This window comes from Opisthocomus hoazin, chromosome Z, assembly GCF_030867145.1.
Source record: "Opisthocomus hoazin isolate bOpiHoa1 chromosome Z, bOpiHoa1.hap1, whole genome shotgun sequence".
Classification (NCBI taxonomy): domain Eukaryota; kingdom Metazoa; phylum Chordata; class Aves; order Opisthocomiformes; family Opisthocomidae; genus Opisthocomus; species Opisthocomus hoazin.
Window position 1 is genome coordinate 61,632,340 of NC_134454.1, and position 19,962 is coordinate 61,652,301.

At 41.6% G+C, this 19,962-nt stretch overlaps 1 protein-coding gene across 3 annotated transcripts in view; it reads right to left on the reverse strand.

Annotated features, from left to right (window-relative positions):
* RNF38 (ring finger protein 38) overlaps positions 1 to 19,962 on the reverse strand; it is a 133,177-nt gene that overhangs the window by 54,728 nt on the left and 58,487 nt on the right. For 2 of the 3 annotated variants that reach the window (XM_075447312.1, XM_075447313.1), the window contains exon 2: positions 1,870 to 1,940. The exons of the other annotated variant lie outside the window; for it this stretch is intronic. In XM_075447312.1, the coding sequence (XP_075303427.1) occupies positions 1,870 to 1,940 (71 nt within the window). The remainder of the gene's footprint in view (positions 1 to 1,869; positions 1,941 to 19,962) is intronic. 3 annotated transcript variants of the gene reach the window in all.

A 19,962-nucleotide genomic window follows, 5' to 3' on the forward strand; every position in this document is an offset into this window, starting at 1 on the left:
CTGTTCTGAAGATAGCTCCCTGTTTTTCAAAACAAGCAGTCATTTTAATCAAGGGATCAACTACAATTTCCTATAAAATGCAAGGCAAACAGCTTCATGTATTCTCACAGAAAAATCAAAGCTGCTACCAAATAAAACTGACATTTGAATGAAAACATATCTTTGAAATACACCCAAAACACATTCTTTTTGCTTTTTAAGCTAGTTCCACTTTAGTCAGCTTTTACAGTTGGGAGTTCTCATTTGGTGCAGAATGAATACCAATGAGAAGTTTGTTTTCTACAACCATCCCTAAATATTAGGTAAATAATACCTAAAAGTATTAAAAGTAAAAAAAGTAAAGTTTTGGCCCAGTTCCTCTATTAATACGGAGGCAGTTGGTGTGCCAAACATCTGAAATTTGAACCAGGTAAGCTGCCACACCCCTTCCTACTCCCTCCCCCCAAACCTTTGAAGCATCTAACAAACAGAATTTCCAACAAGACTTAAGTCAGTTTTAAATACCATGATATGAAATAAAACTAAGGGAAGACAATCAACCTAACACAGAGGTGATCATCTGTGTAACAACAGCAAAGGAAGAATGTTAAAAGGCAATGCCAGTGTTAAGTTGGTGCACTAGGATGGCTCTGAAAGGAAATTTCCCCTACCTGCTCCTCACCCAAGAATCCTGCAGGAACAAAGTGTACAAGGGCCAAAAAAAAAAAAAAAAAAAAAGGCAGTGCATACTATTGAAAATAATTAACCAGTTAATCAACTGGAAACTTAAAATAGTTTTGCCATATTCTGGATAACATGTTTGAGCAGTATCTGTAGGTTAAACCAGGCCCCCAAATCTAGGATGATACCTAAAAATAAAATTCAATTAAAAAAAAGAAGGAGGGAAAAAAAAAGAGAGGGAAATAAGAAAACTAGGCAGTAGAGGAATAAAAGAAACTTGCACCAAAAACAAATCTAGCTCTAGGATAAGCTGGAACAACTATAAACTTACTCCAGAATTTCAAAACACAAGGATTTGTGCAGTTAACAAGGTGCTGACATGCAAGTCACATTCCACTTTCCAAACCAGATCTTTTGACTAATACATGCCCTTTTCCAGGCACCTCACACCAACACCTTAGTTTACTGTGAAGTGTCATAATTGTAAACAATGTAACACATGTTGCATGCTGAACTAATGTTGAACAATTTGCATTATTTAAGGACAGTAAAGTTTAAGGTAAAACCATCATCAATAACAGGAACATGAAAGCAAGTCTCACAAGCAGTTCAGTGTCAAAACTTTTCCCTTCCGCATGCCATACTTGCACTATTGGTCCAAGTATCATTGAACATTTAATATCCATCACTCTACTGCCTCAAAGCAAGCTAATATGAGAACGTGTCAAAAAAAAGGTCAGGAAAACACTTGCACGCTAGTAGACAGCACTGAACAGAAGCTTCCTATCTGTAAAACCTTAAAATTCCCAACTTCAAATGCAGAAAATACAGCTACTGCAAAAAGGCTTTGAACACTTAGCTAGGCTATAACCTCCAAAACCAGAAGCTACCTTACCTAAAAATTAGAAAAAACATTGCTGTTCTTTATTAACCGAGGGTGTCAACATGGCCAATTACAAATGTTTAGAATGGCAAAGGAATACAAGTAAAAAGAAAAATGCAGTACTGAAGAAAAATTTCTTCTGAAGTAACTAAAATACTGTCTTGAGTAAAATATAATTCTTAATATGCTAGAGCAAGTTCAAAGAGTAACTCTGAAAACTGACTGCTATACCTGAAAAACAAACAATCTTTGTATAGTAAAAGCAATACATAAAAAAACCCCAATGCCAGTGCATCTTGTGAAGGAAACATTTATGTAAGCCTCACCTTGTCACTGTCATCATTACAAATGTGATCTTGATGGATTGAGTGGCACTGAAAGGATGTACTAATGCTACCTACAAAAGAAGGGGGGGGGGGAAGAGAAAAAAAACTTCATTAATACAATAACCCAGTTCCTGTGAATGCTAAAAATAAAGACAAATTTAGAAAACATTCTTTTTTCCCCCCATACACAAGAGAGATTTAGCTGCCAAACAGCTATGTCTCACAAGTCACGCATTTAATTCTGATAACGGAATCAGAGAGACACTGAATATCTCTGGAGATATTCAAGACCCGCCTGGACAAGGTCCTGTGCAGCCTGCTGTAGGTGACCCTGCTTTGGCAGGGGGATTGGACTAGATGACCCACAGAGGTCCCTTCCAACCCCTAACATTCTGTGATTCTGTAATTATGCACAGTGTGCCAACAATGTCTTCACATATATTTTTTAAAAATTTTTAAACAGAATAAAATTAGAACTAGTTCATCAATCCAAAACAAACATATGCACTGAAGTACATATGCACACATATAAATAAGAAGAAGCAACACACTTCATGTTTAGGCAGTATAGTCCTGTCCCATCCTATACTACAGAAAATTTTCAGCACCATGTGCAGCCACAAAACAGCAGTCTCTTTCCAGTGATAGGTTTAGAATAAGAGTGAGTGGAAAAATCCAAGGTCAAAGCAGAAAGGTTTTAATGATACCCGGTTTGCAGTAGATATTCTGCCTGCTGAAGGTATTTCCACAGGTTTCTTTATGCCTAAGAAAAAAGAGACAGCACACCTCTACAAAGGCTCACCCCAGTCCCGAGACTTCTGTCCAAGGAGGGAGACAAACTGAAGTTTGATTGTATCCATACAGATTCTCAAACAGATTTACAGAACTTTTACTCACATTGTAAAGTTTTATCTAATGTGCTGTTTCAGAAAGTACAGGAGTGGGGTGACTGCTATAGTTGAAAATAATTTTTAAAAAGCAAGGAGAAAAAAGGAGTCTCATTTGTAAAGCTACATCAGTTGATGATTTTCCTTACAGAAGATCTACATAGAACTTTCTTTCCACAAGTTTCTTGTGGTCCTTCTGTTGTAATTTTGGAATGTTAGTAGTCCTATTCTGTAACATTTACAATAAATTCCACACAAAAAGTTTGTCATAAAGCTTTGCAGTCCATTGGTTGTTTTGGACCTCAACAGAACTGATCAAAACCAATAATCATTTAAGCAGGCAGCCAGCCACAGCCAGAAATAATGGCCAATTGGTGCAAGCTCCCAAGTCCCTCTGTATTGAGTTGTGGGGGGGAGAGGAGAGTTTGTCACTGCTTATTGTCATCACTACCTTAGGTAAGAAACAAGGTATTTAGCATTAAAATTGCACTTCCCCCCTGAATTCTAAAACAAAGTAAAGAATGGGAAAGAGGAAAAAACAGTTCCGTTTGCCTTCACTGCTTGACGCGTCTGTGCTCACACACACTCTCTTTAACCAGACTGGATGTTCTGGAAGAATATGTTGCTGAACTCCAAAGAATATACTGTCTCATATTTCAATGAATATTGCTACTGCTATTGTTATGCCATGTGAATTCTACTGAAGCTGGTTATGGCAGATTTCCCTTCTTATCTTAGCTGTAGTGCAAAGTACAGAAAAAAGCAGTACTGTACTACATAGGCACTACCCCAGCAGTCAGCAAGAACATGTTGAGCCCTATCCAGCACTTAGCAGCTCTACTGACATCATTTTAGGCTTGAATCACACCGTTTGCAAACTAGCTGGCTTTACCACAGCTACTGGGAAACAATTCATGTCACAGCTGTATGTAGGTACTTTGAACTGGGATAAAACCTGGGGTTTCCAAGTTCCATAGAACAGCTACTAGTGTCCATTTTTTCTGTCCTAAAGTTTGAAGTTGCACACACTATCCGAACACAATTCAACCAGACAAACTTGTAAATAAGTTTCCGCATCCACTTAAACATTCCTTTTCCAAAGCAAAAAGTCTCCATCAAAGCAAATTTAATCCACAAGAAAATTCCAACATACCCTGACCTTATTGAAAGGTCACTTGACTTCCTTTTTCCTGAAAGGCACTATTAACACTCTCATCCCAAAATGTGACATGCCTGTGACTTCCTTCTTTTCCATACCTGAGTTGCTTTTAAACCAGACAATTCTTAAATCAGTTCTTAACGTGTAAGAGTGCACAGTGGTATCTTACAGAAGTTCACCAGTAACACATTTTATCAGATATGCTACATAAATCTCTGAAAAGAGGTGGTCTCAAAAGATGCCATAGGCTAGGCAATGTATAGCTCTATATTTGGCTCACATACTGAGGAGGTAGTTCACTTGCTTTCATTTTTACATCAACATACAAGGTCTCTAAGACTTGACATTGGGGAGTGCTTGTGAAAGTGCTACACATCTCAGTGCTTATAGAATTGTAATTCAGTAGTCACAGATCTGATTCATTATAATTTAGACCTATAATTAGCAGCTTTATAGATGAGCATAATAATATGCATATAATGGCAAATTGATTCGATAGCCTACCATTGACTATTTTACTGCTCTACCAATTTCCTAATAATGTGTTCATTAATTAATAAACTTCTTAATTGCTTTGCATTAATTATGCCTGAAGTCTCCAGTCGCAAGGGGTGAACTCAAATCCTGTCAGCGAGGCAGACATGGTGCAGTAGACATCAATGCCATGTATCTCCACGTGTCCCTTCCTTTGAATGTGCTTGTAGCTCTGCAGTATCTTAGGATACCAGTTCGCAGTAGCCCAAAACTACAAGCTGACAAATATTGTTTCAGATTTCATGATATCTGGGGTTTCACTTAAACATCTATCTTCTGCAGTAATGCTGTAAACATCTCAGAACATTCTGGTTTAAAATTTACAGAAAATATACTTGTGAAGAAAAGCATAAAAGAAATTGAATGCAATCATTTTTGGGGGGAAAAACACATGAGAGAAAAAAAAAAAAGATTATACCCACAGACACACGTTTATTTAAGTTCTGATTTTAAAGGAACCTCCTGGCTTTTTAGTGGCCAACCTCATTTTGCAGAAATTTTGAGCTGTCTGTAGAGTCAATTCAATGCAAAAGCATTCAAAAAAAGAGCTTTTAGATACTTTAGTAGAGATTTCTATTAGATGCATAACAGATTGTGTAAATCCATCATAAACAATACATGTATATGTAAAACATATGTGTGTATATACACACACTATGTATATGTACAGGTATATATGTAAATATGAATTTATATATACACATACATGCAGAATACAATTTATTATTCTATTATATTCTGTTATTTCCAGAAAAGATTCTATCATTTATAAATAGCTACTATTTAGACTTGTTCACTCTTGCAGTCAGAGCATTCAAAATATTATGGGGTGAAAGGATAGTGGGTTATGAAAGAGTAGTACCCTTTACCATTCGGACATTAGAAGACAACATTTCTGGAAGAAGCCTTACTTTGCTTTATGCCTTTGTGCAAGAAAAAAACACTAGCAAATTTATCTCAAATTTGTGAAAACACAACCAGCTCACAGTAACTTCCCTATATTTACTTTTCTCATCATTAAGTCAAATATTCTCTACTTTTTTCCACAGTGGGCATCACAACACTAAGCATAACTATTTTGAGCCTCCCCCTAATGCCACTCAAAAATAACAGAGCTAACAATGCCATTTTGCAAGTGAAGATAAATAGGAAAACTAACACTAAAAAAACCTGCATGCCTCTACAGCAAAACTAAATTTTGCAGTGTATATGCACAGTCAACAGCAGAAAATTACAATGAACTTCCTTTTTGCCATGTGTTCTGAGAAGAGATTTTGTTGCAGAACAAAGGGCAGCTGCAGAAAGTTTGGCATTGCTGTGTTAAAAACTGCTCCACAGCGGACAGGAAGCTCCGGACAGCAGCAGAAGCACATTCCTCTGTGGTCCCTAACACAGTTAGGCAGTCACAGCGAAGAGATATTCTCACAGCTCCCCTGTCACTACGATTGCTTTTTTAGCCCCTCTTCCTTTAGCAAGACTGGCTTTGAGGGTCTGTTATTCAATGTTCTCAGGGGGAAATCTAACATTCAGCACTGACAATTCTGCTTACTTAAGAAAGTTTAAAATCCAGGATGAGGAAAACTAAATCCCTTCTAGCTTGGTCTGCAAAGGTGTCTTTGCTGTTTTTGTTTACAGATGCATGTTTGCTAGCAAATGGAGCAGCCGTAACATACTGAGTTACTGAACTGAACAGAACTAATTCCTTTGGTTTGTTGGGTTTTTGTTTTCTTTCGTTTTTTTAAATTGGAAGCTTTAAAAGATGTCAGACAATGTTTATAACAAAGTAAAGTCTTTGTTTCAGGAATTCACTTCCACCTACTATTTACTACTGTGTTGTGTAACTACACACACTGCCAACTATATGCTCCATGTGTGTATACATACATATATACTTCCATGCATGTACACACATATAGGTGTATAAAAGAATGTGTACATACGCATGCACACATGTGTTTTACCTATGAATATACACATATATTTTATTTTTTATTACGGATTTCTACAATCCATCATTCAGTTACAGCATCACAAACAGTTACTAGGAAGGTAATTATGGACTGCATTAAGGACCAGACAGCAGAAGATGAAAAACTGAGAAAGCCTGTTTTTAGTCCACAGTTACATAATAATCCTGAGAAATACAGTAAATGTGATTCCTGAGCAAAATGGTCTTCAAACTTCAACTTGCAAGCTGACAAAGACTCTATAAGCAAGATGTTCCCAAGATGGAAACTGAGTTTTATTCAGAGTTGTTAGGGTTATAAAAACAAACAAAAAAAAACCCCAAACCTCCTTATTTACCATTGCTGTTCAAGAAACAAATATCAGAAATACACTTGGGGGAAAAGAGAGAGTGTACTATAACAGTCAGAGCTTCTCCACCTGCTTTACTGTAGAGGCTAAGAAGACAAGCACATCTTAAATCATTCCCCTAGCATGTCCTTGTAAGACGTAAATAACCACACCCAACATCTACAGTACCATTAAACCTACACAATATCCATTACGCATTTTGTTTAAACCTTTGCTGAAGATCATGATACAGGAAAACCATAATTTTTTTGTTGTTTAAACTTTTTAAATTTTGTTTAAATTTTTGCTGGAGATCACCATGCAGCAAAACTCTGGCTTCTGAGAATTCACCTGCACTACTGCACTATTCTGCACTTCTGAGAAGCCAGACTTACCTTAAAGCCACCAAGTAAGTTTAAGAAATTATGCACTGAGAAGAAAAAGAAATAATAAACTGAATCCTGCAGAAGAAAAATAAACAACAGTCAGCCTGAAGGCCTTTTCTGATTGTAACAACCAACAAGACGCATAAAAACATGAAACTGATTTAGTTCTTTTTATAGTTCTTCGGCAAACATGAAAAGCGATTTAATTCTTTTCATTTGGGGGGCGGGAGAATTAAAAAAATCACTTAACCTCAAACTGGTAATTTTGGACAAAACACTACTTCCACTCTGCAAATTTATCAGTATATAGTCCAAGACACAATCAAGATTTTTTTCACCAAATTACATAAGGAATGCCAGTTAGGTTCCTCGTTGAAACTTTTATCAATGCAGATGTAAAGATTGACTAAGATATGTTAAAGACATAAGTTCATGAGTTCCTAGTGAGTTAGCTGGCTAGCCGGCCTCTTCAGACAGCGCTCAAAATTGGAGGGAGGGAGGGGGAGAGAAGTAAGCTGATTTTTAGACAGTTTTTCTTTTGGAAAAAAGTTTCCCCCAAACACAGAGCTTCATAAAATTAGCTTCTTTCTGACTTACAACTTCAGGAAGAAAAAGTTATTTTGCAGTAGGAGTCATTGATTCTGTCTGTACTGACTTGAACAGCAGAGGGGCAGGCTCATACTGTGTACTGTTACAAGATGAGAGAGCAAAGAAGAAATCACTATACAGTTGAAGTTACAAGGTGGAAAGGGAAAAAAGGACCAGTTGTAAACTGTGCAAAACATGCAAAGTTCCCTTCCCATTTGATCTGGACTTACAGAAAATACAAGTGTTTTCACTAGGAACACTCTATATGCTTTCTAGAAATTTGGAATCAATTCAAGCTCAAAGGCAAGCTGAAAAACCCAAAGAGAACATAGTGTTAAGGATAAGGCTTAACAGCTTTCTGCCCATTACCCCAGAGGCAGAACTAAAGTAAAATAGGACCTCTTGGATTAGTCTAAGATTAAAAAAAAGATTTGCAGCAAATAAAAAAAAATAGTTCAGTTCTGCCAAATTACAAACAAACACATACAAACTTGTTCTGGGCATCTATGCATTTGGATAATGAAAGAAATTTCCAAAGTTGGTGCAGAGCCTACACCTAGCCTCAGCATCACCTAAAACTCATTCTCTACCAAATTAAACTCTTAAATGTGGACCCTGCATTAGAGGCTACATTATAAGGCTTTACAGACAGGCTTTTCAAAAACAGCTACACTATCACAATGGTAAGTTGGCTTTGTTGGATACCAGCAGTAGCAACACAGCTGCAATAGTACAGCTTTCAGTTAGTAAACACAAAGTAGGACACCTGGGCAGCCCATGAGGTTTCATGTTGCCATAGCTTCAATTCTAACAATATCCACACCACCAAGAAAAAAGTTAGCCTGGGTTTTATCTACATGTTTCAATCACACTCAACTGTTCTATGAACAGAGCCATATACAACCAAATGCAGTTAGGAGAAGGTACAGCAATGCCTTCTTTTAATTTTTTTTTTTTTTTTTAAACACGGTCTTTCATGGTCTTCACACCTTATTTTTTCACTTCTGGTCAACTACTTACTAATACTCTACTGTAGAACAGCTGGATACAAGACATGATACCTCAACTGTCAACAGTAAAGATTTTACAGATGTCCTGTAAGTGCACCAATTAGCTCACCAACAGCCTCACTAAAAGCAGCCTTTGAAAAGGGTTTCTTCCAAAGACAGCACTGATAATGCAGCCCCTCGAATGATGCCAGCAGACATAGCAGATCTGGGGACACCGACACAGAGAATTACCAGCTAAAGGCTCTGCTCCACAATAGTGCAATCTATAATAGTTAGGCAGCCAGAAAATCCTGTAGGATTTTGCTTGGTTGGTTTTTTTTTCTTAATGGGCTGTTCTTAATAATTGAGTTCTCATGTTTTCAAAGCATTTTCTTTCCAAGAAACAGATTATACTGGTGGGAGTTAAATCCTTTTAATTCAGTCATTTCAGAGCTACCAGAAGTATCTTATTGCTTAAACGAATTATACCAATTACTACACTGATTGCCTCCCCTCCCCAGCACCAGTCTGATTAGGAAAACATTTATATATGCCACCTGTACTATTATACTTACTTTATCTAGAGTGATGCTGTTGAGCCTCACTAACTTGCATGAATCAGATGAGTTCTGTGTAAGTGTTAGATTTGCAGACTGGAGTTTGCAAAGTGTCAAATGCATTGAAACAAAGTCCGAATTGGACCAAGTTTACCTCTTAGTCAACTGCTCCCTTTAAAAACCCCGCGAGTTGACTGCAGTATATATATTCTCATGAGATACAGCCATGGGTGACCAGTCTGCTTGAAAAGATGCAAGGAAGAGAATCAAGACATTAAATTAAATTTTGTGTGATCTAGGAGCCTCAACTTCCAAAAAAAGTGATACAAACCACTTCTGAAGATGTCTATCGTCTGCTAGTCAATGATACTCTGTTTGCGACACACTATTTAGATTTTAGATGTGCCTTCTAATTCATGAGCCTTTCAAACTGCAGTGAAGGAGTTACTTAATGAGTAAACAGAATATTTTGCTATTACAATAAAAAAGTTATAGGTGAGTTCAAGAAATGATACAGCTACTTAGGCTGGTCAAGTAAGAGATGGCTACAAATCAACTGTATGATAGCACTTACTGATTTCTTTTACCTATGCATGCAAATCTGACTATGAAGAAGAAACATGTTACATCTTGCCTGGGGGCTGCAGTCATGCTAGCTGCATACAATGAATATCAGGATTGCCATTCTTCCCTCTTTTCCTCCACCCTTCTTTTTATAAACTCCAACAAATTGAAATTCCACAGGTTTCCCAGAGGTTTGCATTTATATTAACTTCTGTTGTGGAAAAAATTTATTACACGCTGGGAAGGGCTTAACATTTTTCAGTTGTGTGGTATGGCACACCCTGGGTAACTTTTAAGCAACCCCTGAGCATAAAGTATACATATCTAAGATGCTGTGGTAAAACTCTGGATGACATCCGAGCCAGGAAGCTGCCTAAAGTCACTAGAGATGAAAAAAAGTAAAATGCCTCCTGAACTTCTCTCCTTCCCTTCCTCCTGCTTCCTCTACTTGCCAAGAAATCCATGGTCCTGTTCAAATGCAGACAGCATAGGTCTGCTGGTGTTTTCTGATTTCTGGTCTGCCATTCCACATCCCCACCTCAGTCAGCACCACTGGTAAACCTATTAGCCCCCTTTCCCCACCACAATGTCCAGCTAAGGAATGTTGTCCTCAATCCCACATAGCCAGTGAAACCTTGTATTTTGTAAGGATGGGAAAGCATGGTAAGAGTCTGCAAGAAAAGTTCCCTCAGCTTTTCCTTTTCCTGCAGCTATTACAGAAACACACTGCTTAATAATCAGCAGGAAATAGGATGAAAATGACACAACCATAAGCTCACAATGAAAAGTTTATTTCGTGGAAGTTAAGCACACCTTTCAGTCACACTTCTGACTGAATGACACCTCTCAGATATTTGAGGAGAAAAGGAGAGGAACCTAAAAGAAAGACTTTGTATTTTGAAAACTTAAAGCCTGATAGATTTTAACAATGCCAGAGCTTAATAAAGGAACAAAGAAAGTTACTTCAATCCAGCAAAAGGCAAGAACACTGAGAGAGGCCTCTAATCTTCATAAACAGAGCTCATCTATAAATCAGTACTGAATAAAGACCTTTTTACATGAGGTTTCTGCTGCATCTCTGCAATTCTGCATAAATAGTTTTACTTAAAAAAAAAGAACATTTGATTTGAATATAGCAACTTAAATTTACAAATACAAACCAGACTGCTTACTCCAGGAACTGTCCAAAAATGGCCCTCGCAGTAGCGGTCTGAATATAACCCCATCTACATACTGTTTTCCTGTGCTTGCAAACAAGCTTATAGTAACGGCACCCGCACCTCATAGAGCAAACCACTATGGTCTAGCGGTTGTCCTCCTTCTGCATTAACTTGAGCAGCTCTATCTTTTCTAGTGAAGAGCGGAAATGAGTGCATTTCAGATGCACTGGTACCACACAGGCTCAACCACTTTGTTTCACTCCCTTCCTAGCAGTCTCCCACAGGGAGAGGCCACTGCTTTGGTAGTCACCCAACTTTAGTCTGCAAGGCCCAAATTATGAAAGGATTTTCAGATTGCTTATTTTGAAGTTAAGCATGTATCTGTGTGGAAATCTGAGTCACTTCCACATTAAAGCGTCTGAGGGATCCAACCCAACAGCAACACGCTTCCACATCTACCCTAGATTTGCAGCTGAAGGCAGATATCAAGTACAACATCATTTTTCCTCAATTAACAATGCAGTATTACTGCACAAGCTAAGTCTTTCAATGAGCATCTAGTTTTATTGCCAAATTATTAAAATAATTTCCATACAAGATTCATATGCATAAACTATACTAACCAGCATGCTAGGGCAAATAATCAGGTTGTCAGGCTTCAGATAAAATGAACTCCCCTTTCAACATTTAAAGAATTCTTAAAATCAAAGGTATTATGGAAGCTTGTTTACTTTTATGAATTCTGTCAGTATGCACTGTAAAAATACCTACAAAAATGAATATAGTATATGAGAAGCAGACTTTTGGAACAACCTCCAACATTCAACTTTGTTATTTAAAAAAAATATCAAAACACATCGGAAGCAAGACCTTACTGTTAAGTTTTTTTCATCTCAAGCATGACTCAAATTCTATTTTGGATTTCATGGAAGTGCAAAACTAGTATTTTAAAGTTTGTGTTTTCATATCTTTACACTGCACATCCAAAGGTCAGGAAATGTGGGCTAGATGAGTGGACAGTGAGGTGAATTAAGAACTGTCTCAACAGCCGAGCTCAGAGGGTTGTCATCAGCAGCGCTGAGTCTAGTTGGAGGCCTGTAACTAGTGGTATCTCCCAGGGGTCACCACTCAGCCCAGTCTTGTTCAACTCATTTATCAGTGACCTAGATGAAGGGACAGAGTGTACCCTCAGCAAGTTTGCTGATGACACAAAACTGGGAGGAGTGGCTGATACACCAGAAGGCTGTGCTGCCATTCAGCGAGACCTGGATAGGCTGGAGAGTTGGGCACAGAGGAATCTGATGAAGTTCAAACAAGGGCAAGTGCAGGGTCCTGCACCTGGGGAGGAACAACCCCATGCACCAGTACAGGCTTGGGGCTGACCTGCTGGAGAGCAGCTCTGCAGAGGGGGACCTGGGAGTGCTGGTGGATGACACGTTGACCATGAGCCAGCAGTGTGCCCTGGTTGCCAAGTAGGCCACTGGTACCCTGGGGTGCATTAAGAAGAGTGTGACCAGCAGGTCGAGGGAGGTTCTCCTCCCCTCTACTCTGCCCTAGTGAGGCCCCATCTGGAGTACTGTGTCCATTTCTGGGCTCCCCAGTTCAAGAAAGAGAAGGAACTACTGGAGAGAGTCCAGCGGAGAGCTGCAAAGATGATTAGGGGAATGGAGCATCTCTCCTATAAGGAAAAGCCGAGAGAGCTGGGCTTGTTTAGCCTGAAGAAGACTGAGAGAGGATCTTGTAAATAACTCAAGGGTGAGTGTCAAGAGGATGGGGCCAGACTCTTTTCAGGGGTGCTCAGCGACAGAACAAGGAGCAATGGGCACAAACTGACGAGTAGGTAGTTCCATCTGAACACGAGGAAGAACTTCTTTACTCTGAGGGTGAGGGAGCATTGGAACAGGCTGCTCTGAGGGGTTGTGGAATTTCCTTCTCTGGAGATATTAAAAACCTGCTTGGAGAAGGTCCTGTGCAACCTCCTGCAGGAGAGCCTGCTTTGGCAGGGGGGCTGGACTAGATGATCCCCTGAGGTCCCTTCCAACCCCTACTATTCTGTGATTCTGTGAAAGGCAAGGAACGTTTTCAATATGGTTATTGACAGTTAAATGCTTTGCTCTGGGGATCAGAGCTAATTCAAGGAGCAGTTCAGCGAGAAGTCATCCAGGGAGAAATTTTACAGCAGCAATAAACCTTCAGGAAATTAGGTTAATGCAGAAATATTATTACACCCATAAACACAGTACCACTACTTTACTCATACTCTTAGTACTCAAGACATCAAGAGATGAAGTGTAACTGATGAGACTACACAGCAAAGTGTCAACAAAATCTGTTAGCAGCTTGTTAAGTCTGGTTTGTAATACTAAGACACAATCAGAGGAAAAGCAACTACATAAAGCAGTAAGGTAACGGTACTATTTGTGTCAAATAAGCTATTTAATCATAGGGCTGAAAGTAGTAAGTCACTTTCCATTCTGAGGACAACCTCTATGATCTGAGCCTAAGAAGTGATTCTCCTAAAGTGATACCATATAGGAAGTTCTAATTTGTTACTATAAGGCTATTCTAAAAAAATGCTGCCACAATTATGTATTAACAGGTATATGCTATCCACCTCAATGGCATTTTAGATTTCAATCAAGGCTTACTTTGAAATAGAGATTTAAAAGCCATTTCTTCAATTTGGATACAACGTGACACTTTATAACATCATTCTCTCTTGCTTTGTCACTCCAGAGCAAAACTTCTATCATAAGAATTTAATATACACTGTTTATAAATAGAAGCTGTTCAAAGACAGGTTTGATTACAGGATAGAGTTAGACCATTCCCTCCGTCATCTTTGTATCCTCCTGTCTCTGATGAACTAGGTTCACACAAATCACACTGTTTCTGGCTATGTCACTCAAGTATCAAACATGGAATATTGCCAGTAAATTGAGACTAGGAGACCATTTAAGAATGTTGCAACTGCAAGCCCTGCATCAGATGACTGCTCAAGTAGTCCCGAGGGAAATTCACTGTGGTTTACATTCAATAGGGCACAAGTTAATTTCAAACAATCATAAAATGATTGGGTTTGAAGGGACCTTTCATGATCATTTAGTCCACCCTCTCTGCCATGGCACGGAAACCTTTCATCAGCTCAGGTTGCTCAAAGCACTGCCCAACCTGACCTTCAACGTGATGGGACATATACAACTTCTCCACAACATCTACAACAGGGCAAAACCAGTGTTTCTCCGCTCCCATAGTAAAGACTTTCGTCCTTATATCTTCCTCATATTCCTAAATCTACCCTCTTTCAGATTACAACCACTGCCCCTTGTTCTGTCACTACAGGCCTTGGTAAAAAGTCTCTCCAAATCTTTCTTATAAGCTTCATCCAATTTTTCATTCACCAGTATCCCACAAGCCCTTCTCTGCAGGGCTGCTTTCAATCCATTTGTTCCCCAGTCTGTATTGATACTGGGGATTGCCACCACCCTGGTGCAGGACCTTGTACATGGCATTGCTGAACCTGGTAAGGCTCACACGCGCCCACTCCTTAAGCCTGTCAAGGTCCCTCTGGATGGCGTCCCTTCCTCCAGGCCTATCAACTCTACCACTCAGCTTGGTGTCACCTGCAAACTTGCGGAGGTTCCACCTAATCCTACAACAGAACTGACGAAGATATTAAATAGTACTGGTCCCAGTACAGGCCTTTGAGGGACACCACTTGTTACTGGTTTCCACATGGGTGTTGAGCTATTGACTCTAACTCTTTGGACATGACTACTCAGCCAATTCCTTCTCCATCTAACAGGTCATCCATGAAATCTGTACGTCTCCAATTAAGAAGCAAGAATGTTTTGTGGGACCATGCCAAGGGCTTTACAGAACTCCAAATAGATGACATCTGTAACTCCTCCCTTGTCCACTGAGGCAGCGACTCCATTGTAGAAGGCCACCAGATTACTCAGGCACGACTTGTCCTTGGTAAAGCCATCATGGCTGTCTCTGATCACAGAATCACAGAATGTTAGGGTTTGGAAGGGACCTCTGTGGGTCATCTAGTCCAACCCCCCTGCCGAAGCAGGGTCACCTACAGCAGGCTGTACAGGACCTTGTCCAGGCGGGTCTTGAATATCTCCAGAGAAGGACACTCCACAACCTCCCTGGGCAGCTTGTTCCAGTGCTCCATCACCCTCAGAGGGAAGAAGTCCTTCCTCGTGTTCAGACGGAACTTCCTGTGCCTCAGTTTGTGCCCATTGCCCCTTGTCCTGTCACTGGGCACCACTGCAAAGAGCTTGGCTCCATCCTCCTGACACCCACCCTTCAGATATTTGTAGGCATTTATTAGGTCCCCTCGCAGCCTTCTCTTCTTCAGGCTGAACAAGCCCAGCTCCCTCAGCCTCTCCTCGTAGGGCAGATGTTCCAGTCCCCTCATCATCCTCGTAGCCCTCCACTGGATTCTCTCCAGTAGCTCCTCACCTTTCTTGAACTGGGGAGCCCAGAAATGGACACAATACTCCAGATGAGGCCTCACCAGGGCAGTGTAGAGGGGAAGGAGAACCTCCCTCGACCTGCTGGTCACACTCTTCTTGATGCACCCCAGGATCCCATTGGCTTTCTTGGCAGCCAGGGCACACTGCTGGCTCATGGTTAACCTGTCGTCCACCAGGACACCCAGGTCCCTCTCCACAGAGCTGCTCTGCAGCAGGTCCACCCCAAGCCTGTACTGATGCATGAGGTTGTTCCTCCCCAGGTGCAGGACCCTGCATTTGGCTTTGTTGAACATCATCAGGTTCCTCTCTGCCCAGCTTTCCAGCCTATCCAGGTCACGCTGAATGGCAGCACAGCCTTCCGGTGTGTCTACCACACCTCCCAGTTTGGTGTCATCAGCAAACTTGCTGAGGGTACATTCTAACTCTTCATCCAGGTCGCTGATGAAGAAGTTAAACAAGACTGGGCCCAGTACTGACCCCTGAGGGACACCACTAGTTACAGGCCTCCAACTAGACTCAGCGCCACTGATGACAACCCTCTGAGTTCTGCCATTCAGCCAGTTCTCAGTCCACCTCACCGACCACTCATCCAGCCCACACTTCCTCAGCTTCCCTAGGAGGATATCATGGGAGACTGTGTCGAAAGCCTTGCTGAAGTCGAGGTAGACAACATCCACGGCTCTCCCTTCGTCTACCCAGCCAGTCATGTCATCGTAGAAAGCTATTAGATTGGTCAGGCATGATTTCCCCTTGGTGAATCCATGCTGACTACTCCTGATAACCTTCTTTTCTTCCACTTGCTTGATGATGGCCTCCAGGATAAGCTGCTCCATCACCTTTCCCGGGATGGAGGTGAGGCTGACCGGCCTGTAGTTCCCTGGGTCCTCCTTCTTGCCCTTTTTGAAGATTGGAGTGACATTGGCCTTTCTCCAGTCCTCGGGCACCTCTCCTGTCCTCTAGGACCTCTCAATGATGATGGAGAGTGGCTCAGCAATGACATCCGCCAGCTCTCTCCACACTCGTGGGTGCATTCCATCGGGGCCCATGGATTTGTGGACGTCCAGATCGCTTAAGCGATCCCTCACACAGTCCTCCTCGACCAAGGGAAAGTCGTCCTCTCTGTAGCCTTCTTCTCTTACCTCCGGCGCCTGGGATTCCTGGGGGCCAGTCTTAGCACTGAAGACTGAAGCAAAGAAGGCATTCAGTAGCTGTCCCTTCCTTGCATCCTCCGTCACCAGGACACCCGCCTCATTCAGCAGCGGCCCCACATCGTCCCTAGCCTTTCTTTTGCTGCTGATGTAGTTGAAGAAGCCCTTCTTGTTGTTTTTGACATCCCTTGCCAGCTTCAATTCCAGGTGGGCCCTGGACTTCCTCGTCGCATCCCTGCACGCTCTGACCACATTCCTGTACTCTTCCCAAGTGGCCTGCCCCTCTTTCCACATTCCATGGACCTTTCTCTTCCACCTGATCTCCGCTAGAAGCTCCTTGTTTAACCATGCAGGTCTCCTGCCTCCTTTGCTCGATTTCTTTCTCAGGGGGATGCATTGCTCCTGAGCATGGAAGAAGTGTTGTTTAAAGAGCAACCAGCACTCATGGACCCCCCTGCCTTTGAGAGCCCTGGCCCACAGGATTCCTCCCAGTAGCTCCTTGAAGAGGGCAAAGTCAGCCCTCCTGAGGTCCAAGGTTTTGATGCTGCTTATCGCCCTGCTTCCTCCACGCAGGATCCTGAACTCGACCATTTCATGGTCACTGCAGCCGAGTCTACCTCCGACCTTCACATCCTCCACCAGTCCCTCCTTGTTTGTTAACACAAGGTCCAGCAGCGCGCCTTTCCTTGTTGGTTCCTCCACCACTTGCATCAGAAAGTTATCATCGATGCTCTGTAGGAACCTCCTGGATTGCGCCTGCCTAGCTGTATGGTCTTCCCAGCTGATGTCAGGGTGGTGGAAGTCCCCCATGAGAACCAGGGCCTGTGACTGTGAGGCTGCTTGCAGCTGCCTGTAGAAGGCCTCATCAACCTCCTCCTCCTGGTCAGGTGGCCTGTAGTACACACCCACCGTAATGTCACCCTTATGAGCCTGTCCCTTAATTCTAACCCACAAGCTTTCAACTCGTTCCTCATTTGCCCCCAGGCCAAGCTCAATGCATTCCAGTTGCTCCCTCACATACAGAGCAACTCCCCCACCTCTCCTTGTTGGCCTGTCTTTCCTAAAGAGTCTGTAGCCATCCATGACAGCATGCCAGTCATGCGAGTTGTCCCACCACGTTTCTGTGATGGCGACCAAGTCGCAGCCATCCTGCTGTATAATGGCTTCCAGCTCCTCCTGTTTATTGCCCATGCTACGTGCATTGGTGTAGACACACTTGAGCTGGGCTGTCAATCTCACCCCTGGCCTTGGCACGCCAAGCCTAGGCTCATCCCTAGTGAGCTGGGCGATGTCCCCTTCCCCCTTCGAACCTAGTTTAAAGCCCTCTCAATGAGCCCTGCCAGCTCGTGGCCAAGAATTCTTTTCCCCCTTTGAGATAGCTGAGTTCCACCTGTCGCCAGCAGGCCCGGCACTGTGTACACCTCCCCGTGATCAAAGAAGCCAAAATTGGACCGATGGCACCAGTCCCTGAGCCACCTGTTAACCAGGTGAGTTTTCCTGCCCCTTTCAGTGCTGTTCCCTGCCACTGATGGGATGGAGGAAAACACCACCTGCGCCCCTGATCCCTCAACCAGTTGCCCCAGTGCCCTGAAGTCCCTTTTGATGGCCTTGGGACTTCTTTGTGCTATCTCGTCCCCACCAAACTGCATTACCAAGAGGGGGTAGTAATCACCTCCCTCTCTTCCATATGACGTGACACAGCTTCCAAGAGGATCTGTTTCATTATCTAACTGGGCATGGAGGTGAGGCCAGGGTCCTCCTTTTCACCTTTTTAAAACGGTATTTGCAAAAGAAAGTCAAGAAATAAAAGTGCCACTGGGCTTACTGATAAAAGAAACATGAATCTGAATCATCTCAACTGCTCCCTGAATATACAGAAATACCATCTAACACATATGCCAACCTTTGGGTTGTGAAGGGAACAATGTTCCAAAAACCTGCTTATCCCCACAACCAGTTAATGTTTCTTAAGGGGTGAACTACCTACACATTCTCTAGATAATTTCCATGCTGCTGAAGACAAGGTCTACTAATTCAGACAAGGTTATTCCCACTGGCAGTCAGGTACTTGAACCAAATGAACACCACAAGAATCAGTTCCTCTTGTCTGAGCAATCATTCCCCTTAGATCTTCTCTCATAACAAAATTATTCTGAGGTTATTTTCTGAAGAATTGACATCAACTTGCGTTGCAGTGAAACATACTATTTCTGCTGCTAGAGCACAAAAACACAGTTCATCTTAGCTGCTGTATTACAGGACACTTATGAGACTTACCTATACAGAAATTGATACTTGAGAGACAAAGCCTGATGCTTTAAGACACAGAGGTAAAAGACACGCAATGTTTTCTTTTCCATTATCCTCTCCTCTGCCGTGCAGCAATATTCACAGCTCCTACACTGGAATTATCTCTGATACGTAACAAAAGGAACTCATAATTTATTAACAAACTAAAAGGAACCTCATTTTCTGCATTAAAACTCTGAGAGAGAGTAACACTATTGCCAACACACTCTGAACAGCATCTCCAGTTCATAGTGTCTGGCCCCTCTGGCAGCTTTTCTTGAAGGTTAATTGCACAGTCCCCCTGCTCTTCCCTGCTGCCTGTTTCATCAGTTGTGCTCCTGCACAAGTATAGCCTAGTAGAAGGTGCTCTCACCCTGCGTATGCACATTTGATGCCATTCCAGAACAAAGCATAACATTCATTTATACAGATATATAGTAGGATGAGACACAGCACAGCAAATACTACACAGGAGCCAAGACACAGCAGTGCCTTTTCAGATAAAGCCTTTCCTCCAGGACTTTCAATATCTACCAGAAGAAAGGAAACTCTTCCTGTTCTTGTCATCTTATTAAACAAGGCTACCAGCAGTACCATAAGCTTGAAAGATATCCAAACACGGTTACTTAAAAGCACATGGAAATAGGTCTAGAAGGAAAGAAAACAAGTATTTCAGTAATGCAAGACTGACTTTTGCTGAAAGTAAATCAATCCTAGAACAAAAAAGTAAAACTGGCAAGCCACAAAGCATTTTAAAAAAATTAAATCTTTTAATCTTGTCATGGAATTAAGTTTTTAATCATCAGCTGTGTGGGAGCTGAAGCAAAAGATGCAGGTAAATACCCAGCACAACTACATTAAAAGCCAGGTATGAGCAGATAAGAGCACACAGATACCCTTGGTGCTGATCTATTTCCACACTTACAGGACTTTTAATATAAATAATATATATAACTATATATATAACTGTTAATATACAGTTTTGAAGATTCGGCTGTCTGGAGTTTCTGAGCCTCCTGAATGTAAGTTATTTTTCAAAAGCTACCTGAA